Below are 25,984 nucleotides of genomic sequence, written 5' to 3'. Positions count from 1 at the left end.
TAACTAAATAAACTATAGTTTACTTCAACTTGGACACTTTCTGTATATATGTGCATACGGTTTGCAAAATTGAGCTAATAAATTTATGTAATATTAATTCATTTTCAATATTATGAGTTTTCTAGTATCACTGAAAAATCCTCATTAACCATGCTTTAAGTGACTAAGTGATAATTTAAGGGACAATGTGATACTAATTGTGGTATAAATGCACCATAATTAATATGAATTACTTATCTATTTTTTGGAAATTTCTAGTTTTTTGATTTTATTAGACTTTTTTTTTGAGATGGAGTCTCACTCTGTTGCCCAGGCTGGAGTACAGTGGCGTGATCTTGGCTCACTGCAACCTCTGTCTCCAGGCTCAAGCGATTCTGCCTCAGCCTCCAAGTAGCTGGGATTACAGGCACCCGTCACCATGCCTGGCTAATTTTTACAGTTTTAGTAGAGACAGGGTTTCACCATGTTGGCCAGGCTGGTCCTGAACGCCTAGCCTCAAGTGACTCACCTGCTTTGGCCTCCCAAAGTGCTGGGATTACAGGTGTGAGCCACCACGCCCAGCCAATCTTATTACACTTGGGGAATAGAATATGTTTGTATGAATTTCATCCACCATTTTTGAAATTCTTTAAATGATAGATTAAGTAGAGGCAATACTTTAAAACTTGGTATTACGATATTAATTTCTAAAAACATTGTATCAATTTATATTTCCAACAATAGTGTATCATAAAGCCTGTCTTTCTATGTCTTTGCAAGAATTAATATTATTAAACAAATGTTTATAATTTAATAGATGAAATAGTTTCTCATTTTTTGCACTTCTTTAAGAATTTAAATCTTGAAAAATATGTTCATTGACCATCTATATTACTCCTTTATGAATTATTCATAATGTTTTTTGCACATCTTTGATTTTTAGCATTTTATTATTTATTAATTTATAAGATAATTCTATAATATAGAAAGCTAACTTTTCAGTTTTTGTTTCAAAAATGTTTTGATTTACCACTTGCCTTAATTTTTTAAAAAACATTTTAGATTCAGAGGGTACATGTGCAGGTTTGTTACACGGATGTGTTGCATGGTGCTGAGGTTTGGGCTTCTACTGAACTTCATCACCCAAATAGTGAACATAGTATCTAACAGGTTGTTTTTCAACTCTTTTCTTCCTTCCTTTTCCCCCCTTTTGGAGTCCCCAGTGTCTATTGTTCCCATCTTTATGTCCATGTGTACCCAGTGTTTAGCTTCCACTTGTAAGTGAGAACATGCAGTATTTGGTTTTCTGTTTCTGCATTAATTCACTTCGGATAATGGCCTCCAGCTGCATCAATTTGCTGCAAAGAACATGATTTCATTCTTTTTTTTGTGACTGTGTAGTATTCCATGGTGTATATGTACCACATTTTCCTTGTCCAGCCCACTGTTGATGGGCACCTATGTTAATCCTATGTCTTTGCTATTGTGAATAGAACTGCAAACATATGAGTTCATGTGTTTTTTTTGGTAGAATGGTTTATTTTTCTTTGAGTTGATACCCAGCCTTCTATTTTCAGTTTTTTGAGAAATCTCCAAACTGCTTTTCACAGGGGCCGAACTAATTTACAATCCCACCAACAGTGTATAAGCATTCTGTTTTCTCTATAACTTCACCAACATGTTATTTTTTGACTTTTTAATAATTACCATTCTGGCTGGTGTGAGATGACATCTCATTGTGGTTTTGATTCACATTTTTCTGATGATTAGTGATGTTGAGCATTTTTTTCATGTTTGTTGGCTGCTTGTGTTTTTCTTTTCTTTCTTTCTTTTTTTTTTTTTTTTGAGACAAAGTTTCACTCTTGCTGCCTAGGCTAGAGTGCAATGGCATGATCTTGGCTCACTGCAACCTCCGCCTCCCAAGTTCAAGCGGTTCTCCTGCCTCAACCTCCCGAGTAGCTGGGATTACAGGCTTGTGCCAAACCACGCCTGGCTAGTTTTGTATTTTTAGTAGAGACAGGGTTTTTCTACGTTGTTTAGGCTGGTTTCGAACTCCCGACCTCAGATGATCCGCCTGCCTCAGCCTCCCAAAGTGCTGGGATTACAGGCATGAACCACCACACCTGGTCGTCTTTCATCTTCTTTTTTTTTTTTTTTGAGAAGTGTCTGTTTATGTCCTTTGCCCCCTTTTAATGGGGTTGTTTGTTTTTTGCTTGTTGGTTTCTTTAAGTTCCTTATAGATTTTGGATATTAGTCCTTTTGTCAGCATGCTTTGCACATATACTTTCCCATTTTGTAGGTTGTCTGTTTACCCTATTGATAGTTTCTGTTGCTGGGCAAAAGCTCTTTAGTTTAATTAGGTCACAATTGTCAATTTTTGTTTTTGTTGCATTTGCTTTTGAGGCCTTAGCCATAAATTATTTGCATAGGCTAATATCCTGGTGTTTCCTAGGTTTTGTTCTAGGGTTTAAATAGTTTGAGGTATCACATTTAATTCTTTAATCCATCTTGCATTAATTTTTGTATATGACGAGTGGTAGGAGTTTCGTTTTATTCTTCTACATAAGGTTAGCCAGTTTTCTTAGGACCATTTGTTGAATAGAGTGTTCTTTCTTCATTGTTTATTTTTGTCGACTTTGTTGAAGATCGAAGGTTGTAGGTATGTAACTTTATTGCTGGGTTCTCTACTCTGTTCCATTGGTCTATGTGTCTATTTTTTGTACCAGTACCATGCTTTTGGTTACTGTAGCCTTGTATGATGGCTCTGGCTTTGTTCTTTTTGCTTAGAATTGCTTTGATTATTCAAGCTCTTTTTTGGTTTCCTGTGAATTTTAGAATATTCTTTTCTAATTCTGTGAAAAATGATGTTGGTAGTTTGACAGAAATAGATTCAAATGTGTGATCACTTTGGGCAGTGTGGGCATTTTTATAATATAGAGTCTTCCAATCTGTGAGCATGAAATGTTTCTACGTGTGCCATCCATGATTTCTTTCAGCAGTGTTTTGTAATTCTTGTAGAGATGTTTCACCTCCTTGGTTAGATGTATTCTTAGTTATTTTATTTTCCTTGTGGAAATTGTGAATGGCATTGTGTTCTTGATTTGGTCCTCAGCTTAAACATTATTGATGTATAGAAATGCTACTGATTTTTGTACATTGATTTTGTATCCTGGAACTTTACTGAAGTAGTTTAGTAGGTCTTTTGGCAGAATCTTTGGGATTTTCTAGGTATAGAATCATATTGTCAGTGAAGAGAGATAATTTGACTTCCTCTTTTCCTATCTGGACGCATTTTATTTCTTTCTCTTGCCTGATTACTCTGGCTAGGACTTCCAGTACTATTAATATGTTGAACAGGAGTGGTAGGAGTGAACATCCTTGTTTTGTTCCAGTTCTTAGGGGAAATGCCTCCAGTTTTTTCCTGTGAAGTATGATATTGGCTATGGGTTTGTCACAGATGGCTCTTATTACTTTGAGGTATGTTTCTTCAATGCCTAGTTTGTTGAGGGTTTTTATCATTAAAGGATGTTGGACTTTATTGAATGATTTTCCTGCATTGATTGAGATAATCCTATGGTTTTGTTTTTAATTCTGTTTATGCAGTGAATTATATTTATTGATTTGTATGTTGAACCATCGTTGCATCCCAAGAATAAAGCCCACTTGATTGTGGTGGATTATCCTTTTGGGGTGCTATTGGATTAGATTTCCCAGTATTTTGTTGAGGAGTTTTGAGTTTATGTTCATCAGGGTTATTGGCTTGCAGTTTTCTCTTTTTGTTGGTCTTTGTCACATTTTGATGCTAGGATGATACCGATTTCATAGAATGAGTTAGGGAGGAATCCCTCTTCTTTGATTTTTTGGAATAATTTCCATACGATTGGTCACCAGCTCTTCTTTGTACATCTGGTAGAATTTGTCAGTGAATCTGTCTGGTGCAAAACTTGTTTTGATTGGTAGGTTTTTAAAATTGCTGATTCAATTTTGTAACTCATTATTGGTCTGTTTGGGGTTTCTATTTCTTTCCGGTTCAATCTTGGGAGGTTGTGTGTTTCCAAGAGTTTATCCATTTCCTTTAGATTTTCTAGTTTGTGCACATAAATCACATAAATATATTCGTAGTAGTCTCTGAGGATCTTTTATATTTTTGTGGGAGCAGTTGTTATGTCACTTTGTCATTTCTAATTGTGCTTATTTGTATCTTCTTTTTTGTCTTTGTTAATCTAGCTAACAGTTTACCAGTCATTTTTATCCTTTCAATGAGCTAACATTTTTTTTTGTTGACTTTGTATGCTTTTTTCTTTTTGGTCCCAATTTCATTTAGTTCTCCTCTGATTTTAGTTATTTCTTTTCTTCCGCAAGCTTCGAGTTTAGTTTGTTCTTGTTTTTCCAGTTCCTTTGGGTGCAACATTAGGTTGTTAATTTGAGATCTTTCTATTAATATCTTTTTGACATAGGCAGTTAGCTTTATTCACTTTCCTCTTAACACTGTTTATGTTGCATCTCAGAGCTTTTGGTATCTTGTGTCTCTATGTTCATTTGTTTCAAATAATTTTTTGATTTTTGCCTTAATTTCTTCATTTACCCAAAAGTCCATTCAGGAGCAAGTTGTTTAATTTCCATGTATTTGTGTGGTTTTGAGAGTTCCTTTTGGTATTGATGTCTAATTACATTCCACTGTGTTCTGAGAACATGCTTGGTATGATTTTGATTTTTTAAATTTGTTGAGACTTGCTTTATGACCAAACATGTGGTCAATATTAGATTATGTTTTGTGGGCAGATGAGAAGAATGTATATTCTTTCATTATTGGTGGAATATTCTGTAGATGTCTATTAGGTCCAATTAGTCAAGTACTGAATTTAAGTCTAGAATTTCTTTGTTAGTTTTCTTCCTTCATGATCTGTCTAATGTTGTCAGTGGAGTGTTGAAGTCCCCACCCCTGCTGCTTCTATGATTATTGTGTGGCTGTAAAAGTCTTTTCTTAGGTAGAAGTAATTATTTTATAAATCTGAGTGCCCCAATATTGGGAGCATATATATTTAGGATCACTAAATCTTCTTGAATTGAATTATTTATCATTATATCATGCCCTCCTTGTCCTTTTTTACTGTTGTTAGTTTATGGTCTGATTTCTCTGATACAAGAATAGCATTCTTTGCTCTTTTTTATTTTGTTTGCATGATAGATCTTTTTGCATCCCTTTACTTTGAGCCTATAGTTGTCTTTACATGTGAGATGGGTCTCTTGAAGACAGCAGAAGGATGGGTCTTGTGTTTTAATTCAGTTTGCCACTCTATATCTTTTAAGTGGAATGTTTAGGTCATTTATGTTCAAGGTTAATATTGATATGTGAGGTTTTGTTTCTGTTGTGGTGTTTTTGGCTAGTTGCTTTGTAGTCTCGATTATGTAGTTGTTTTATGCAGTCTGTAGGCTATGTACTTATGTGTGATTTTGTGGTTACATGTATTGTTCTTTCATTTCTATGTTTAGGATTCCCTTAAGCATCTCTTGTAGAACTGGTCTGCTGGTGCCAAATTCTCTCAGTGATTACTTGCTTGGGAAGTATTTTACTTGTGTTTTGTTTATGAGGCTTAGTTTGGCAGGATATGAAAGTCTTTGCTGGAATATCTTTTCTTTTCTTTTTTTTTTTGAGACAGAGCCTCACTCTGTCACCCAGGCTGGATTGCAATGGTGTGATCTCTGCTCACTGCAACCTCTGCCTCCTGGGTTCAAGCAATTCTCCTGTCTCAGCCTCCGAGTAGCTGGGATTACAGGTGCATGCCCCTATGCCTGGCTAACTTTTTGTATTTTAGTAGAGATGGGGTTTCAACGTGTTGCCCAGGCTGGTCTGGAACTCCTGAGCTGAGGTGATCCACTTGCCTCTGCCTCTCAAAGTGTTAGGATTACAGGCGTGAGTCACCGTGCCTGGCCCTGGAATTTATTTTCTTTAAGAATGCTAAAAATGGGCCCCCAATATCTTCTGGCTTCTAAGTTTTCTGCTGAGAGACTGCTGTTATTCTGATAGGATTCCCATTATAGGTAATATGGCCCTTTTCTCTAATTTTTTCTTTGGTTTGACCTTGGAAAGTCTGACGACTATGTCTTAGGGATGGTCAGCTTATATAGTATCTTGCAGATCTTGCAGGAGTTCTCTGGATTTCTTGTATCTGCATGCCAACTTCTCTAGTGAGAGAGGGGAAATATTCTTGGATTATATACTCCAATATGTTTTCCAGTTGCTTACTTTCTCTTCTCTCCAAGGAATGATAATAAATGGTAGATTTAGTCATTTTACATAATTTCTTATTTCTCAGAAAAAAAAGAGAACCTTAAAAAATTCTCTTTATTTGTTTTTTCTGACTGGGTTGATTCAAAGGACCAATCTTTGAGTTCTGAAATGCATTCTTCTGCTTGGTTTAATCTGTTGTTAAGGCTTCCAGTTTTGTTTTGATACTCCTGTAGTGAGATTTTCAATTTCAGAAGCTCTGTTTTGTTCTTTCTTAATATAGCTGTATCATCTTTTAAACCTTGGATTATTTCTCTGGCTTCTTTGCATTGGATTTCAACTTTCTATTGGATCTCAAGTTTTCTTGCCACACATATTCTGAATTCTGTTTCTATTATTTCAGACATTTCAATCTGACTAGGATCCATTGCTAGGGAACTAGTGAGATCCTTTGGAGGTAACAAAGCACTCTGGCTTTTTGTATTGCTGAAGTTCTTGTGCTGATTTCTTCTTATCTGAAGGAGTTGATGCTTCTTTATCTTTTTGAATTTGCTTTTGTTTGAATGGAGTTTTTTGACTTTTTGTTCTTTTTTTTTTTCCTGGAGGATATAACTGTTGTGTGTGTTGTGTACAATCAATTGGCTTTGTTTCTGGGTGCTTTCAGAGTGGCAAAACTCTATATGGGTTCTTTGGTTACGTAGAGGTTTATGCAGCGTGTTTGACAGGCATTGCTTGTAGCAATGTTATTTTTGTTTGGTATTGTAATTCCGGCTGTAGTCCAGTGGATGGTGCTCAATAGAGCCAGCACATAGGCTCTTAGCTGCAATAGCCCTCAGTGGGGGTGGAGGCACTAGAGAAGTGCAAAAAACATGCTCCTCCAACTCAGTTACCTTCAGCAGGGGTGGGTCCAATGGAGAATCGCAGAAAAGCAGCTTACTGCAGTACACACACTTACCAGGCCCCAACAGGAAGGGCTCCAACGGGAAGGCGGGTGAGGGTGGAAAATGAGAGATGTTCCCTCTTTAAGTCCATTCCTAGGTCTTGGTGGTGTCTCTTTTAGTGGCTGGTGTCACACTCCCATTTCCTTTGTTCCAAGCAGGGCTTTGGTGGAGTGTGCTCCCTCCTTTCTTAGGGGCGGTTTGCACCAAGGACTGTCTCTAGAAGACCCTTTACTCCTTAGGTAACTGCCCATCCCCTGTGCTTGCCAAAGTTAGAGTGAGTTGTGGAGTATGTTGGCAAGTGGTTTGGTGATGCAGTTGTTCAAAGGTGGAGGCTCCCTGGACATGGTAGTGGCACTGCCAGTGTGCAACCAATATGGCACCTGCTGTCTAGGCTTCTCAGCCCAGCGAATGGTTATGGGGCCTGCCCACCTCATGCTCCCTGACCCAGTGGGTCTCCCTCCAGTCTCTGCCCAGGTAGCAGGCCCGACCAGCTTGGTTTGTCCCAAGCCATTTTTGTCCAGATCCCTGAGCCAGCCCAGGCATTCTGGGCTATGGAACTCCATAAGCAAGAAGTGGTGGCTGTTAGGCCATGCCCATCTTGGAAAAAGGAGGGGTGGGCTGGGTGCAGTGGCTCACGCCTGTAATCCCAGCACTTTGAGAGGCCGAGGCAGGTGGATCGCCTGAGGTCAGGGGCTCGAGACCAGCTTGGTCAACATGGTGAAACCCTGTCTCTACTAAAAATACAAAAATTACCTGGGCATGGTGGTGGGCGCCTGTAATCCTAGCCTACTTGGGAGGCTGAGGCAGGAGAATTGCTCATACCCGGGAGTTAGAGGTTGCAGTCAGCTGAGATCGCACCACTGCACTCCAGCCTGAATGACAGAGCGAGACTGTTTCAAAAAAAAAAAAAAAAAAGAGGAGTGACCAGCTCCCATGCTGGCCTACAAACCTGTGCCATACTCTTCTTTGTGTTCCCCTACTCGAGCTGAGGCCACAGGTATCAATTTGATATCCCTGGGTGGTGTACTTGAGTCCTGGGGAGTTGGGAGTAGAACTGTGGATTTTTCCCCTGGCCCCTAGGGGTCAAGCACTGGCTGTGATGGGGGTGGTGAACTACTCCTGGGCTGCCAATAAAACACTCAGGCAGGGCCGTGCAGGCTGTGCTGTGGGCACTCTCCCACAGGAGTGGCCTCAGAGGTGGTCTTGGGAGGGGCCAGCAGACAAAGCGGTGCATGGAATAGATGCACTTTGGGCCTGTAGCGACGGTGGTGGGGCCTGTCTTGAGGCATGAGCATGCTCAGGCTCTGCTGTTTCCTGGACTGGCAGATAGTAGGAGCTACAGCCACTCAGTGTAACATAGAAAGCCTTGGGGGATGAATGTCTGTGGTAGCGTTATCCTGCAGCTGCACAGCCTAGCAAAGCCTTCTGGGCTCTGTGTGGGTTCAAACTGTGCCTCTGCTTTTTCCTTGGGCTGCTCTGCCTGCCAGTCCAAAGGTCTGTGGGGGTCACAGGAACTCCTGTGTCTAGGATCTCAGAAGTCCATGGCAGGAACGTGGTGCCCTGGGGTTCCTTCACTGACTCCTTCTTTAGGTCCAGTCCAAGTCCAGGGGTTGGTTCTGGCGCCTGGTGACTCCGCGCAGGCGTAGGAGAGCTTTGAGTGCACGCTGAAGAGCTTGGACTACCCTTAGGTAATGGTGCAGCATCACAAGGTCTTTACAGAGGAGTAAAACAACTCAGTTTTCTCTGGGTTATTATCTGACACTGTGACCATGCTTTTAATAAACGGTGTTTTAATTTATCTGCTTTGGACATTTGTCACTGTATTTTTATCATTGAATCATGTAAGGATCCACAAACCTTTGTGTAGTATGACACAAATGTGCCCAGCCTGGTAGAAGAAGGGCAAAGGGAGAGGGTTATATTGTTTCTGAAATCCTCATGTAATTGTTGGATTGTGATCAGGTAGATTATGGATGGACTAGGCAGAAGGCCGGGAGATGGAGGGGCTTGGCCAGTGACAGGGAAAATGCGTGACAGTCTTAGGATTCTGTGAAGGACCCAGAGGTAACAGACTAAATTGGAACCAAATGTTGAAGTCAAGGTGAAACAATTATTTTATTTGTTTATTTAGGAAGATCATAATTTCCAGAGTGAGTAGGGGTGATTATTGATGTTTTGCGTTTCTACACACAACATAAATATGTATTTTAAGATGAAAGGCCACATACCTGGAAGACTAGATTGGCATTTTCATGCATTCCAAAAATTTCTGGGTCATCGATCAAAGGCAGATTTTCAATGTAGTCCTTAAACTCTTGTAGGCTGTCAGCCATGGGTGCAAAATAGATGCCTGTTATTAAAAACACAGAAGACAAATATGTCTCAAATAGACTGGCTTTATACTGCCAAGTTTGATTCTTCTTTGTGTGGTGCAGATGGTGGCTGCAATCAGCTGGCTCATGTAGCAAGGGGGATTGTTTTTCCTAAGCTTTCATGCTTTCATTGCGGTGTCTAGTTTTGTTACCTTTTCTTCAGGCCTTGAGAATCTGATTACTGTCCTAACCTTTCAAATGCCTTCTCCAGAGGATTTAAAGACGCGGAGAATCCAGGGATATGCTGCTGAAAAGTATAACTCATGAAGGGCTCCAAATCTATGCTGAAAGGTGTAACTCATTAAGGGCTTAAATTTATGCTTGTGTTAGAGATTGCTTTCATACTTATTTGATAAACAACAGCCTTCTCTAATTCCCCAAACTAAAAGCTACATTGAAATCTAGGGTTACTCAACTATCTATATGATTGCAGGATATACAGTTGAATCTTATCGGCTCTGACTGATGCTCAATGGTAGGAGCTTTTATGAGCTTGTACTAATCAAGTTGCTTCTTCCAAGGGGATCAGCACTCAGGACAATTAATCTGTTTGCTGTCTGACTCGTAATGAGCTATCTCCAACTCACAGATCTGGTTTTTACTCAACTTGCTGTAATAGACATTTTCATTTCTTTATTTAAAAAACTTTTACTTAGTAGTAGTAATAATATTTACTATGATTTAGAGACTGGGTCTTGTTATGTTGCCCAGGCTGGATTTGAACTCCTGAGCTCAAGTGATTCTCCTACCTCAGCCTCCTGAGTATCCGGGACCACAGACATGTGCCACTATGTCTGGGTGTTTTATTTGATTACATTCAAAATACACTAGAACATAAGAGTGAAAACAAATTTAGACACAGTGCAATAAACTTTAAAATCGAAGCAATTCAAAGTAGTTACCAAGCACTATGTAGCTCTGTGATCCTACTATCAAACCAGCTCTGAAAGTGGCCAAGCATGGGGATAGGGTGTGGCTATAAGAGGGTTGTGGAGACCCGACACAGACAGCCCCTGGATGGGAAACTGAGAGATGCTCTCAACGACTTCTTGGGAAAGGCCTTTCCTGTAATATTGAAAAGTCATTTACCTGATTCAGAGTATTTATAATCTTCTTCTAATGTTTCAGGAGAAAAAAATCTTTTCAAGATAGTACGAAGGCATCTTTGATCCCAGCTGTCTGTGACTCTACCACCATAGGTAATTTCACCTGAAAATAAATTTGCATTTTGAAATTATCGCTGTTCTTAAAAAATTGATAGGCATACCTAATTTAAAAATTTTAACGTTTATTTATGTACACATTTGTTTGGTACTGAAAATGGAAAGCAAACAACAGAATTTCCTTCCACCACCCCCCTCAAAGATAATAGAAGTCAGTTTTAGAAAAGTAGAAAAAATCTACTATATGTACTCTACTCTCATTATTTTGCTGTTTTAGTGTTCAGAAACTAAAGCCACTGAGCTCTATCTACATATTTCTTTTTTGTTTTTGTTCTTTTGCTTTGAAATAGTGATTTTGAGTCTTATCATTGATTGCAGTATTCTAAAGCATACACATTTTCCATCAAACAGTGCTTCTTTCGAAGCCAATGAGTAAAGCAGAATCAAGTATTTGTAGCAAGGCATTCAACCTCTATACATTCCTTATTAATTATTGCTATCAGGGTAACGAGGAAAGATAGATTCAAAGCAAAAGGGACAACTCACTTCACAGTAATGATAAGGAATTATAACTGATTAGCATCCCATCTCTCTTTCCACAGAGAAGCTACTTTCCATGTGTCATCCCCAAACTATGTGTAGCAAGGAAGCACACTGGAATCTATTGCTGATATAATTTCTTTAAAATTCCAGATCGATTGCTACAATTCACCATTCACCACTGTAGTGTTCCTGGAAGGATTTCACCTGTGATACCAATATTGTCAACTTCTGAATCCTTCAACTGTTGATCCATTCTCATCTCTATTTCTTCCATCATGTCAGGAAGAAAAAATTGTTTTTTCTTTCTCTTTCAAGCTGACATGGTTGGTTGAGAGAAAGTTATTTTAGTCTTTGGAATCTCAGTAATTTATTTCTTCCAAGACAGGAATGTCTTTATCTGCACATCCTGTAGAGATGCCTGTCTTCCCTCTCCTGTTGGAGTCACTCGTCAGTCTTGTTGGATAAGACACTCAGGGAGAGGGGAGGGGAAGTAGGTACCAGGGCTGATGGTTAAGTTGCTGAATCCCTGTGTCGGCAATTCCAAGAAGTAAAAAGGAGATGTTCTGTATCTTTCTAGGAGTATTCTTTAGTGACCCTCTGGGAAATCTTGGAACATAAAATTGGGTTAAATCTCTGTTGTGGGTCCATCTAATATGGCCTGACTTGAAACTCCTCTTGGGTCCTTGGCGCTGGAACATAAAGCTCTAGTTTCTCCAACTGCATGATGATGTCAGGGGAAGAAGGGTGTCCTAACATATATTATTCTAAAATAAGTTTCTAATTAAAATATCTGCATTTTGACAAGAAGCACAGAAGTGTTTTCCTTACAAATCAACAGATTTTGTGCTTCTCCATCCAGATTTGACTCTATCCTTTTTCTTGGGTCAAACTGAGTAAACAAGGAACTCTGTCATTTTGACTCAGGGTAGACGACTCACAGCTCACTTTCAAGAAGGAGTCTTCTGGCTTTGGTCTTCTTAGAAGAGGGACCGTGTGTGTGTGTACATGTGTGCATGCATGTGTGTGTGTGGTGGGGTCCACCATCCATGCCACCGCTTGGTCTGGCCCCAGCATCATGGTTCCTGTGGGTCCCACTGCAGAACCCAACATAGTGGCTTCCCCTTTCTCTTCCTTTCCCATCTCTGTGGGCTGACTTGGGGATAGATCCAGTAAAACTGGAGAGGCCTGAGGTTTGACTTTGTCTTTGCCAACTTTGAGCTCAGATCCACCCCCAATACCACTCCTGGATGTGTGTATTGCTGTAATGTACACTATAAAATCTGAAGGTCCTCCTCCAATCCCAAATACCTTCCAGTACTTAAAGCCTCCTAAATATTTCTCTGTTTATTCTCTCCTGTCTAGTTTCCCCACTGGTATTGCTATGTCTCCATGTTCAATCCCTCATTTTGCTTTTATTATAGCTTTGTGAATTGTTGCACCTCTTCCTAACCTAAAAGACCATAATTGCTAACCAATGTTTATAAGTTAGAGCAAAATTTATTAGCAAGACACATAGGCCTTTCAGGATATGCCCCCGGCTTACCTTTTTTAGTGTTCTTGAAGACACAACTGCCCTCCATACACATTTCCTCTTCTGGAGCTAATAACTGTTTCTCTAGTAGTGCCATGTCCCACACACTGTTGGCCTCCCCTCACCCCTGCACCTTTATTGAGGTTTAGTTGGTATCCAAAAAATGGGACACAAAACTGGTGAGTTTTGACATATGTATTTACTTATGTTGCTATCTCCACAATCCGTATGGTAAACATATCCATGACCTCTGACAATTTCTTCATGCCACCCACTTTTTTTATTGTGGTTAGAATACTTAACATGAAATCTACTCTCTTGACAAATTAATTTAAAGTACAAAATACCTTATGATTAACTGTAAGGGCTATATTGTACAACAGATCTCTGTAACTTACTCATCTTGTATAACTATAATTTTATACTTACTGAACAACAACTCCCCATTTTCTTCCTCCCTCTATCCTGTGATAGCCACCATCCTCTTGTCTACTTCTAGACTTTTGACTATTATAGAGGCCTCATATAAAAGGAATCATGCAATATTTGTCCTTCTGTGACTAACTTATTTCATTTAGTGTAATGTCAGTCAGGTCCATCCATGTTGTCACAAATGGTAGGATTTCTTTCCTTTTTAAAGATAAATAGTATTCCATTGTATGTATATACTATACTTTCTGTATCCATTTATATGCTGATGGACATTTGGGTTGTTTCTATATTTTGGCTACTATGAATGATTCATTATCTCCATCAGCTTTTGGTAGGCAGACATCCAGAATCTATCATAATAGTACTAATCAATATTTTATCAATTAATCCATAAACTAATGCCTAAAAAAACTCACCATTAGCAAGTATCGCCACCTGGATAAAGCATTGTCTTTTTACTCCTATCTTTTTTAAAAAACCAGTTTCAATGAGATATATTTTAAAAAACCATAAAATTCACATAAAACATATATAAAAGAATATATATTGAAAATATATCTATTATATATAATTATATATATATATATAAATTCATTAATTTTTGGTAAATTTACGGAGTTGTCTACCCATCATTGCAATCTAACTTTAGAACATTTCCATTTCCCCCCAAAAGAAATCTTGTGTCCATTTGCAGTCAGTCCCCATGTCTACTCCCTGTCCCATGAAACCACTGAACTACTTTCCATCTCTATAGACTTGACTCGTCTGGAAATTTCATATACATAGAATTGTACTTGTGGGCTTTTGTGTTTGACTTCTTTTACTTAGCATAATGTTTTTGAGATTTATTTATGTTGTTGTATGTATCAGTACTTTATTCCTTTTATGGTGGAATAATATTCTGTTTATGGATATGCCATATTTTACTTAGCCATTCACCAGTTATTGGACATTTTTGGCTATTATGAACAATGCTGTTGTGAACATTTGTGTACAAGTTTTGTTTTTGTGTGGGTTTTTTTTTTTTGTTGTTGTTGTTTTTTGAGATGGAGTTTCACTCTTTCACCCAGGCTGGAATGTAGTGGCCCTATCTCGGCTCACTGCACATCCGCCTTCTGGTTTCAAGTGAATCTCCTGCTCCAGCCTCCTGAACAGCTGGGATTACAGGTGTGCACTACCACACCCAGCTAATTTTTGTATTTTTAGTAGAGGTGGGGTTTCTCCATGTTGGCCAGGCTAGTCTCGAACTCCTGACCTTGTGATCCACCCACTTGGGCCTCCCAAAGTGCTGGGATTACAGGCATGAGCCACTGAGCCCGGCCTTGTGTACAAGTTTTCGTGAGGACATATGTTTTAATTTTTCCTAAGTACATATCTAGGAGTAGAATTGCTAAGTCATATGGCAACTTTGTTTAAACATTTTTTCAAAGCAGCAGGACAATTTTACATTGCCACCAGCAGGTATGAGGGTTCCAATTTTCTCATATGCTTACCAGCATTTGTTATTGTCTTTTAAAATTATGGTCATCCTAGTAGATGTGAAGTGGCATTTCATTAGAGATTTAACTTTCATTTTCCTCATGACAAATTGAGCATCTTCTCATGTGCTTACTGGGCATTTGTGTGTTTTCTTTGGTGAAATGTCAATTCAAATCAAATCTTCAATCATTTTAATATTGAGTTATTTTTCTTATTATTGTTGAGTTGTAAGAGGTCTTTATATACTTTGGATACAAGCCCTTATCAGATATATGATTTGCAAATATTTTCTCTCAGTCTGCATCTTGCCTTTTCACTTTCCTGATGGTATGTGTTGAAGAGTAAAAGTTTTAATAATTTTTTTTTTTCTGAGATGGAGTTTTACTCTGTTGCGTAGGTTGGAGTGCAGTGACACAATCTTGGCTCACTGCACCCTCTGCTTCCCGGATTCAATCGATTCTCCTGCCTCAGCCTCCCGAGTAGCTGGGACTACAGGTGCCCGCCACCATGCCCAGCTAATTTTTTGTATTTTTAGTAGAGACGGGGTTTCACTGTGTTAGCCAGGATGGTCTCAATCTCCTGACCTTGTGATCCACCCGCCTCAGCCTCCCAAAGTGCTGGGATTACAGGCTTGAGCCACAGCACCCGGCCTAAGAGTAAAAGTTTTAGATGTTGATGAAGTCCAATTTATTTTTTCTTTTTTGTGTCATATCTCGGAAGTCAGTGACTAACCCCAAGTCACAATTTTCTCCAAAGTTTCTTCTAAGAGATTTACTTTTTTCTGTTAATTGTAGGTCTGTCACCAATTTTGAATTAATTTTTGTATATGGTATAAGGGTTCAAATTTATCCTTTTGTGGATGGACACCCAATTGCCCCAGCATCATGTGTTGAAAAGACTATCCTTCCCCCATTGAATTGTCTTGGCACCATTGTTGAAAATCAGTGGTCATAAATATAAAGGTCATTTTTGGATTCTCAATTCTGCTCCACTGATTTATAAGCCCATTCTTTTTTTTAAAAAATATAAATGTTATTTCTCAACACAAGGTCCACCAATTCAAGACATTTTTGTAAGCAATGATACCAGCCATTCAGTCCATCCCTAAAGAACTGATGGTCCTGGGAGTTTAACCATGTCAATGCAGTCTTTTTTTATATTAACAGAAGAAAAATGGGTGCCCTTTAACAAAATTTTAATATTAGGAAACACAGAAGTCAGAGGGAGCCAAATCAGGTTTGTAAAGTGAATACCTAATGATTTCCCATAAAAACTCTTGCAAACGTGCTCCAGTTTGATGACAGGCCTGAATAGCATTGTTGAAGTGAAGATGGACTTTCTGGTGAAGTGTTCTTAGGCATTTTTTCTGCTAAAGCTTTGACTAACTTTTTAAAAATACTCTCATAATAAGCAGATGTTATCATTCTCTGGCCCTCCAGAAAGTCAAGAAGCAAAATGCCTTCAGCATTCCAAAAAAACTGTTGCCATGAGCTTTGTTCTTGACTAGCCTGCTTTTGCTTTGACTGGACCACTTCCATCCCTTGGTAGTTATTGCTTTGATCGTGCTTTGTTTTCAGGATTGTACTGGTAAAGCCATGTTCTATCTCCTGTTATAATTCTTCAAAGAAATGCTTCAGGATCTTGACTGCACTTATTTAAATTTCCACTGAAAGCTTTGCTCTTGTCTGCCTCTGATCTGGATGTAAAAGTTTTGGCACCTATTGAGTGGAAAGTTTGCTCAACTTTAATTTTCAGTCAAAATTGTGTAAAATGAACCTATTGATATGTCTATGGTGTTGGCTGTTGTTTCTGCTGTTAATTGTTGGTGCTCTTCAGTGAGGGCATGAACAAGATTAATTTTTTTCTTTGCAAATTGATGTGGATGGCCTACTGCTGTGGGTTTCATCTTCAACACTGTCTTGGCCCTTCTTAAAACTAGTTATCCATTTACAAACTGCTACTGATTTGTTTGAGGCATTGTCCCTATAAACTTTTTGTAAAGTATCAATATTTCACCATTCTTCCATACAAGCTTCACCATAAATTTGGTGCTTGTTCTGCTTCAATTTTAGCAGAATTGATGTTACCCTAGCAAGGGCTCATTGCAAATTGATGTCTTATCCTTCTTAGTGCCTCAAACTAGATCCAGAAACAGAATTTCCAACACAGATTGAAGATCCAAATTTGTAAGAACTGGAACACCTTTCTTAATTTTCCCATAAAATCAGTCTCATTTACAGCAATGCTTTGGGATATTTGTTGCGGAGATGTCCTGTTTTCTTCAGAACAACTTTTTGACAGCTCTGAGACTCTTTGGACCAAGACTAGGTGCTGGAGGGAACAGTGGATGGGTGCCACATAAAAAGAAATCGACCTGATAAAGGCTCTGCTCCCTTCATGCCAGAAACAAAAAATGTGTTAGAACTATGGTCACCACTGCCAAGTCAAAACCTATGTCTATTCTTATGCCAGTGCCACAATGACTTGCTGTAACTTTGTAGTAAGTTTTGAAATTGGGAAATGTTACTCTTTTGACTTTATTCTTCTTTCCACGACTGTTCTTGCCATATGAGGCCCTGCACATTTTCATATGAATTTTATAATCAGCTTATCAATTCCTGCAACATGCCAGTTGATCTGGGTGTAACAGTCTGCTGTTACATAGGGATTGCATTAAATCTATAGATCAGTCTGGCAAATTGCTTTTTACCTCCACAATTACTTCCACAGCAGTAGAGACTGAGGTAACCTGAAACATCAAGGATTCTAGGAGAGGGAGAAGGAAAAGGAAAATGAGAGATAGGAAAATTCAGGGTAAGCAGAGGATACCAGAGAACAATTTTGCCTACATCACCACTTTGCTAAACAATTTTGGCCCCATTGGGATGGCTTGGGGCAGGAGTACAAAGTAGCCTCCCAAATTACAGGGCTTTCCCTGTTGGTTCACTCTGGGGACTGGTCCTAAACTATTTTTACTGTTATCTTGCTGCCTTCATCTCAAATATGTTTTAAGGTTTCATTTTGCCTTTTAGTCTATAGATCACCTGATACCCTTCTGCTGTTTTGCATTTCCCTTACTTGCCAATGAAAATCATCCATGTCCTTTCTGTCCCTTTTCAGAGCTCCTCCTTCTCCCACTTCCCAGTGCAAATATCCTCTCCCTTACTACTTGAGCCCACATGGTCCAAATTGCTTCTAATTTTGGCAACAAGATCCTTATGTAGTCACAGTTAACATTTACCAAAAATTTAATTCCTGAAAGATTTTTTCTTTTTCACAGGTATATCTGAATTAAGAGGTCTCTACTAGTCAAATAATGTTTAGGTTCTTTTGAATTTAAGATCGTGGATTCTGGAGGTTACACTGTCTGGGTTCAAATCTCGGCCCCAGCACTTTGTAAATGGTGTGCCTCAGTTTTCTTATGTGTAGAACGGTGATAATAATAGTCCTCACATTGTAAGGTTGTTATGAGGATTAAATCTGCTAATTCTTGGGAAGTGCTTAAAAGGGTTCTTGGCATGTAGCAAGCACTGTTTTTCCTATTATTATTATTTGAGAAAGCAGCTGTCCCATTCTCTATATGTGAATATTCTCATGATGTCCTGATGTGTTCTTCTCACAATCTTGTCTTCACACAAGGAACATCAAAAATCATCATCACCACTATTAAACACAGGGGGAGGACACCATCTTTGTAAGGGCCAGGTGGGAGTAAACCAAAAACTTTGTGGTACATAGATGGAAGGCCTGGCCACAAGGACGTACTCACCGGTAATATAAATCAGTGCATCCCAGGGAATCTTTCCTTCTTTACAATAGAGGTTGAGGTTCAGTAAAGCACATTCCCTGTCACTGTCATTAAATTCATAGCAGATATTCCAACCAAGGGGGCCAAACTTCTTTCTCTCCTAGAATGAAAAATGAAACTGGTCTGAAACAAAATTTGATAAAATAAATTCTGTGTAATATATTGAAAACTAAAAAGAAGTTTCCATTGAAATTGGGCATCCCCACACTGCAAAATCAGTAAAATCATGTGGCTCAACTTCAGCTAGGCTTTCACCAAACAGAGGAAGCACCTCTTCCTTCAATACTGGCTCCTCCCCATATTTCAAAAAAAAAATTTGCTATTACTAGAAATTTGATAGACCTATCAAAAGAACATTTTTCCTTCAGGGTAAAATAAAGCATTTTTTCATCAAAGTAGGAAAAAAAAATTTCACCTGTAGTCCTTTGGCATAAAAATATTGACCCTGTAATCATCCATCTGGTGGAGAGAACTACTCCCTGCTGTTTTAAGGAGTCTGTCCATGATTTTTCAGTTATGCCACACATAGAACCATATTTTTGTTTCATGGCATATCATCATGAAATCCTCCCCCAACCTCCTTTGTTATTTCCCTATCCTATCTTAATTTCTTAAATTTGAAACTGATAATTATGCCAGAGGTTTGGTTCCAAGTTCCCTGCTCTTGATCTCAAAATTTTCCTAAAGCTTAAACTACCTCCGCATCTCAGGTGCTTTTGTTAGCAGAACAAAGGCCTCACACCCAGAACCCCTCCCCTGATCCCAACCTGTCAGACCTCCTCTAATACCTTTTAACCTATTTATCTTATATCTGGCATATTTTCTTTTCTTTATTTTATTTTTTTTGAGACAGAGTCTTTCTCTGTCACCCAGGCGGGAGTGCAGTGGCGCGATCATTGCTCATTCACCCTTGACCTACCAGGCTCAAGCAATCTTCTCACCTCAGCACCCAAGTAGCTGGGACTACAGGTATGTGCCACCATGCCTGGCTATTTAAAAAAATGCTTTTTGTAGAGATGGGCTTTCGCTGTGTTGCCCAGACTGGTCTTGAACTCCCAGGCTCAAGTGATCTGTGCACGTTGGCCTCCCAAAATGTTGGGATTATAAGGATGAGCCACTGTGCCCAGCCTGATTATTTATTTATTTATTTATTTATTTATTTTCTGTAGATCACACACATTTGAAAACCGGAAAACTAATATAGTAAATATGCCACCTATGAGGAAATCTATTTTGTGCTTATTGAACTGAATTGAACCTACTGCATTCATCCAACTGATGATATTTTGTAGGCAGATCAGACGAGAGGTGAGAGCTGAATCTGTGAAACACGGAGGCAAGGGGAGTATAGAGATTGAAAGTTGAATGAAAACAACTTGGGTTCAGACACAGAATGGAGTCTTCAGCATTTCACAATGACATTTACAAGCTTTCACTTAATTATTGCTATTTATTTCACAATACACTTCCTTGTTGCTATTAAAAAGCAGAGTTGATAAGTGTACCTGAATAATCGCATGGAAGAAACAAATGCCAAATATTATTTGCCTCCATTTTTTTCCAAGTATATTTTCTTCAAAAAACGAAGGTGTCATTTCAGTAAATGCTCGTCTGATATTTGCACGTAAGCCTTTTGGAGGCTCATTGGTCACCTGGATTTAGATGAAATATACATGGCAGAGAGAGTGATTTTATAGATTTGCGTTATTTCTGAATAACACACATAGACTGAAAGCCATTGAGATGATGTAGATAGCTGATGTTCATGGGGAGGTAGGGACCATTCCTGGCATGTTTGAGCCTGCTTTGTATCTTGCTCAGGCACAGTCCAGGGAGAACATGGAATGGCAGGGTTCTCAGACCTACAGTGGTTGAACCACATGTTCAACAAGAACCTCAGACACTTCCACTTAGTGTCCATTTTTTCTAAACACAGGCCAGAAAGCATGCTCAAGGTTTCCTCATTGAATTTTGCATCATCCTGACATACAGCATTGTCCCGTAGTTTGTCCCCTGATGACCCATGACATGGGACAGGGAGGGAAGAAGCACCTCTTGTTCCTCATATGCAGAGGCTTGCCATAGATCATAAACTTCCAGCATTAAAATCCAACAGCCATACTAGTATGGCTTGCAGGCTTTCCTGTTTCTCAAATACTGAAACATTCCCTTAACTCTGGAAGGGGTTCTCTTCTCATCACTCTGTACCCTTAACATTTTCTTGTGAGGGTGAGAGCTGGAAGAGCTGAATACCAATAGGACTAGAATATGCAAGGATGGAGTTGGGCAATCATTTTCCTGCTTGTTAAAGATGAAAAGATACTGACTTCACCTCCCCATCCTGGCCACACAGATCCCCACATGCTTCCGTGCAGGCTCTGATATCCTTGGAGGCACTAGATGAATATTCTGAAACCAACCATTTCACATTGTTCCAACCATATGCATACATTACCTTGACAGAATTTTGAAGAACTGTAACAGGAAATGTATTACTAGGCATGGAGCTTAAAAAAAGTCGAAAAGTGTCCTTAATAGCACTACCTGTTTAAAACAAAGATAAAACAACAAAAAAGGAAAATGTTTAGTTGGTAGTAGCACTTTTCCATAAGAAACAATTATTCTATAGAAGGAAAAAATCCTATAAAGCTTTGTTTAAAGACCTAGTTAATCTATTACAAGTATATTGTAAACTGTTTTAAAATGGGAGTAAGACGCGTTGTTTTAGAAACTTCATGTTAGGAAGGTTTGGCAGTCAAGAAATAGGCACATTTGGGTAAATACATTAGGAACATGTTAATTTTTAATAGTTACTGAACTATTAAGGGTCTTATCTTTGGAACAGGAAACATTTTCAGTTGAAAAAGCGGGCAGTTATTGCCCACATATTTATTCTCATGAGGATTTTTTGACCATTTAATTTAACACAAGGGGCATGAAAATGGCCAACATCAGAACTTAAATGGTTAGGTTATAAATGATTATAGCAAGGGCCAGAATAGGACTTTTCTATCCACTTAAGTTTAGTAAGCACTTAAAATACACAAACAACTTCAGCTGGCTTCATTAGCCCATCCAGTCTCCTTGAAGAACTGGCAAATGCTCTTGTCCTAGTTACAGTGAAGCTGAACGGCATCTCCATATTCTGGATGCTCATGTAGTACCACCACAGCAAATTGCTTTTTTGATGCCTCTCTAACATTTGTTTCTTAATTATATTCCTAATCATTGGGGACCTCTGACCAGTACTGAAGACCTCCTTGTCATTTCTCTTTAATTATTTAAATAGAAATAAGCCACAGGCCCAGCAGGAAGCAGGCCATCACTTATTTGACTGCAAAGGAATGGAAATAGTGGAGATTATGAATGGTGGATAAAAATGAGTCCTTACCTTTATTAGAAGCAACCTGCAGAAGGCTTGGGGGTGAGGGCAGGGGGCCAGGAAGTGAAGGGCCTTTAGGGGAAGGCTGCTAAACCCTGAGCTGGCTCAGTGAACAGTGCAGACTGGGGACTCTGGAAAGGAGCAGCTCTTCACCTTAATAAGTAGCACTAAATAAAGTGATTTGCAAGATCATCTACATAGTTCTTACCTTTCCAGAAAGCTTTCTGTAGTGAGGGCACAAAGAAAGGCCTCAGAGAAAGGGCTCTCTCTGGATATGCTTGCCTGGAAGTTCTACCCCAGGCCTTCACAGCAGAGTGGTAGAATGGGACCCACACAATTTGTTACCAATAAGATAGTTCCTGAGATTTTGGTTATTTTTATACTAACACTTTAAAATGAGTAGATTCTAATTCCACTTCCTCTCTTTGCAGCCCATTACACTTTCTTGAGTGGGCAAAAAAGTGGTGAGATAATAGCTAGTGCCAGCAACTATGAGTAATGCTGGGCGTGCCCATGGGGTGGGTGTGGCTCTGAGGCACATGTAAAGCTTAGTTGTCATGTGGGTTACAGAGGATAAAAGGTGGTAAAAAACTACTCTAAGGGAATTGGTGGTAATTTGAACTCTGTTCCTTGACATTTCTCATTATACAGGGAAAGATTTAATTTCTTTTGTTTATCCTACGTATATTTTTCTTTTTAATATGCCTATAAGTAATATATTTCAAATTCAAATGACCTCTCATAGAAGGCAATAAGAAACAGAAATGATCCAGTGGATCCTAGCCTCAACTTGTAGTTCTGAAGGCCTTTTGTCAAACCCTGGTTGTGTAAATTAGCTAAATCTCTCTAGGTCTCAAATTTCTCCTCTTTAATATAGGGAAACATAGTGCCTACAATAATGAATTACTATAAGGAGTGAATTCAACAAGAAAAGGTCACATCAAAATGTTATTATTATGCAGGGACTATGTGCTCAACACGTGCTCAACATACCTGGATCTGTGAAGGTTCTAATGAGCTCTTCCATTGCCAACATCCAAGAAGCAGCAAGATGGCAGTTTTGCAAAAATACCCAGTTTCCTGATTTCATTGCTTCCTTGATCATTTTTTCAGCAATAGGTCCCTGTCCTTGCCCCAGTGAAATTGAATGCACCCTTAATTAAACAGCAACAACAAAATATCATCATATGCTATTTTAAAGCAAAATCAATATCAAGAAATGTAAATACAGTAGACTCTTGCTTAGGATATATATATACATACACATTTTGAATCCTCATTCCAATAGGAGTACAAATATGTTTTCCTTATTTCTTGTTTTTAAAAATATTTTTACCATGACCCACACAGAAAAGTGCAAAAACCGAATATACAGCTCTACAAATGATCACAAATCAATACCTGTGGTTGAGAAGGGAACTGTGCTGATATACCAGAGACATTTCTTTTATGCCTTTCTCTGCCTCAATGATTTCCCCTTCCTTCTTCCCACAGGTAATCATTATCCTAACTTCTAACAACACTATAGATCAGTTTTTAAACACTTAAAAAATTGAAGTCTAACATATATACAGAAAAAATACATATTATTAGTGTATGGCTCAATGAATTCTCACAAAGCAAATGTGCACATGTACCACTATCCAGGTCAAAAAACAGTACCTCTCCTTATCCCAAAAGGCAAAAACAATTTTGAATTCTAATGCCATCGATTAATCACACAGCATCTGTGAAAGCCAATGTGGGAAACTAGCTACAACTAAGAAACCTGTGCAAAGCGTTGGCCCTCTGAAAGCACCCAGAAGCAAAGCCAATGAACCATACACAACATATACCACAGTCAAACCCTCAAAGAAAAACAGGAATACAAAAATAAAAAGCCTCAATGAAATGACAGAAACTTGAAAATGATAAACACTAGCCCTCTTGGATAATTAGGAATCAGCACAAGAACTATGACAATTCAAAACATCTGTTTCCTTCCCTCTAAATGATTACAATGGATCCTACCAGATTGAAACGTCTGAAATGACAGATATAGAATTCAGAATCTGGATGGCAAGGAAGCTCAATGAGATCCAAGAAAAAGCTGAAATCTAGTCCAAAGAAGCCAGTAAAATGATCCAAGAGTTGCAAGACGACACAGCTATATGAAGAAAAAACAAAACTGAACTCCTGGAATTGAAAAATCACTACAGGAATTTCAAAATACAATTGGAAGCGTTAACAACATACTAGGCCAAGTCAAAAAAAGAATTTCAGAGCTCAAAGACTGGTACCTCAAAACAACCCTGTTAGGCAAAAATAAAGAAGAAAGAATTTAAAAAATGGACAAAGCCTATGAGAAATATGAGATTATGCGAATAGATAAAACCGATGCCATACTGGCATTCCTGAGAGAGAAGAAAAGGTAAACAACTCGGGTAACATATTTGAGAATATAGTCTTTGAAAGTTTCCCCAATATTGCTAGAGAGGTTGTCATGCAATTTCAGGAAATTCAGAGAAACCCTAGGAGATACAATATAAGAAGACCATCCCCAAGACACATAGTTATCAAACTTTCCATGATCAATGTGAAAAAAAAATTCTTAAAGGCAGCTAGAGGAAAAGGTCAGACCACTTACAAAGGTCATCCCATAAGGCTAACAGCAGACTTCTCAGCAAAAACATTACAAGTCAGAAGAGATAACATAACTATATTCAGCATTCTTAAAGAAAAGAAATTCCAACCAACAATTTCATATCCTGTCAGACTGAGCTTCATAAGCAAAGGAGAAATAAAAGCTTTTCCAGATAAGCAATTGCTAAGGCAATTCTTTACCACTAGACCAGCATTACAAAAGATTCATAAAAGAGCTCTAAACACGGAAATGAAGGAGTGATACCTGCTACCACAAAGACACACTTAAGTCCAGAGCCCACAGACTCTATAAAGCAACTGCACAATCAAGACTACAAAGCAACCAGCTAAAAATATCACAACAGGATCAAAACTTTACATATCAATATTAACGTTGGATATAAGTGGTCTAAACACCCCATTTAAGAGGCACAGAGTAGCAAGTTGGATAAAAAAGTAAGACCCAACCATCTTCTATCTTCAAGACATCCATTTCTCATGTAATAAAACCAACAGGCTCAAAATAAAGGGGTGGAGAAAGATCTATCATGCAAAAGGAAAACAAGAGAAGAGGAGGTGACTATTCTTATATTGCAGAAACAAGACTAAATTGACAACAGTAAAAAAGGACAAAGAAGGGCATTACATAATGGTAATGGGTTGAACTCAACAAAAAGACTTAACTATCCTAAATATAGATGCACCCAACATTGGAATACACAGATTCATAAAACAACTACTTCAAGACCTACAAAAATACTTGGAAAGCTACATTATAATAGTGGGGGTACTTCAGCATCCCACTGACAGTATTAGACAGATTATTGAGGCAGAAAACTAACAAAAAAATTCTGGACATAAATTAGACACTTAATCAACTGGATCTAAGAGCTATCTACAGAATACTCCACCCATCAACCACAGAATATACATTTTTCTCATCTGTATATGGAACATAGTCTAAGATCAATCACAAGCTTAACTATAATAGATTTGATAGATTCAAAAAGATCAAAATCATACCAAGCATACTCTCAGACAACAGTGGAATTAAAATAGAAATCAATACCAAGATCTCTCAAAACCACACAATTACATGGAAACTAAACAACTTTCTTCTGAGTGACTTTTGGGTAAACAACATATTAAGACAGAAATAAAACACTTCTTTGAAACAAATGAAAAGAGAGAGACAACATACTGAAATATCTGGGATGCAGTAAAAGCAGCGTTAAAAGTTTACAGTATGTCTGGATGCAGTGCCTATAATCCCAGCACTTTGGGAGGCTGAGGGGGAGGGCACTTGAACTCAGTTTGAGATGATCCTGGACAACCTGGCAAAACCCTGTCTCTACAAAAAATACAGAAATTAGCCAGGCATGGTGATGTGTGCCTGTAGTCCCAGCTCCTTGGGAGGTAGAGGAAGGAGGATCACCTGACTCTGGGGAGGTTGAGGCTGCAATGAGCCATGATCACTCCACCACAGTACAGCCTGGGCAACAG

General features: G+C 38.6%; 1 protein-coding gene across 1 annotated transcript in view; it reads right to left on the bottom strand.

The window, feature by feature from the left end:
• LOC111551107 (dynein heavy chain 6, axonemal) overlaps positions 1-25,984 on the bottom strand; it is a 140,374-nt gene that overhangs the window by 15,109 nt on the left and 99,281 nt on the right. Inside the window, exons 25-30 of the mRNA XM_026456435.1 lie at positions 22,853-23,013; positions 20,933-21,021; positions 19,983-20,129; positions 18,439-18,577; positions 10,611-10,730; positions 9,378-9,499 (exon numbers count right to left, since the gene is read on the bottom strand). Of these exons, the coding sequence (XP_026312220.1) occupies positions 9,378-9,499; positions 10,611-10,730; positions 18,439-18,577; positions 19,983-20,129; positions 20,933-21,021; positions 22,853-23,013 (778 nt within the window). The remainder of the gene's footprint in view (positions 1-9,377; positions 9,500-10,610; positions 10,731-18,438; positions 18,578-19,982; positions 20,130-20,932; positions 21,022-22,852; positions 23,014-25,984) is intronic.

This window comes from Piliocolobus tephrosceles, chromosome 15, assembly GCF_002776525.5.
Source record: "Piliocolobus tephrosceles isolate RC106 chromosome 15, ASM277652v3, whole genome shotgun sequence".
Classification (NCBI taxonomy): domain Eukaryota; kingdom Metazoa; phylum Chordata; class Mammalia; order Primates; family Cercopithecidae; genus Piliocolobus; species Piliocolobus tephrosceles.
This window is presented reverse-complemented; position numbering and strand designations above follow the sequence as displayed.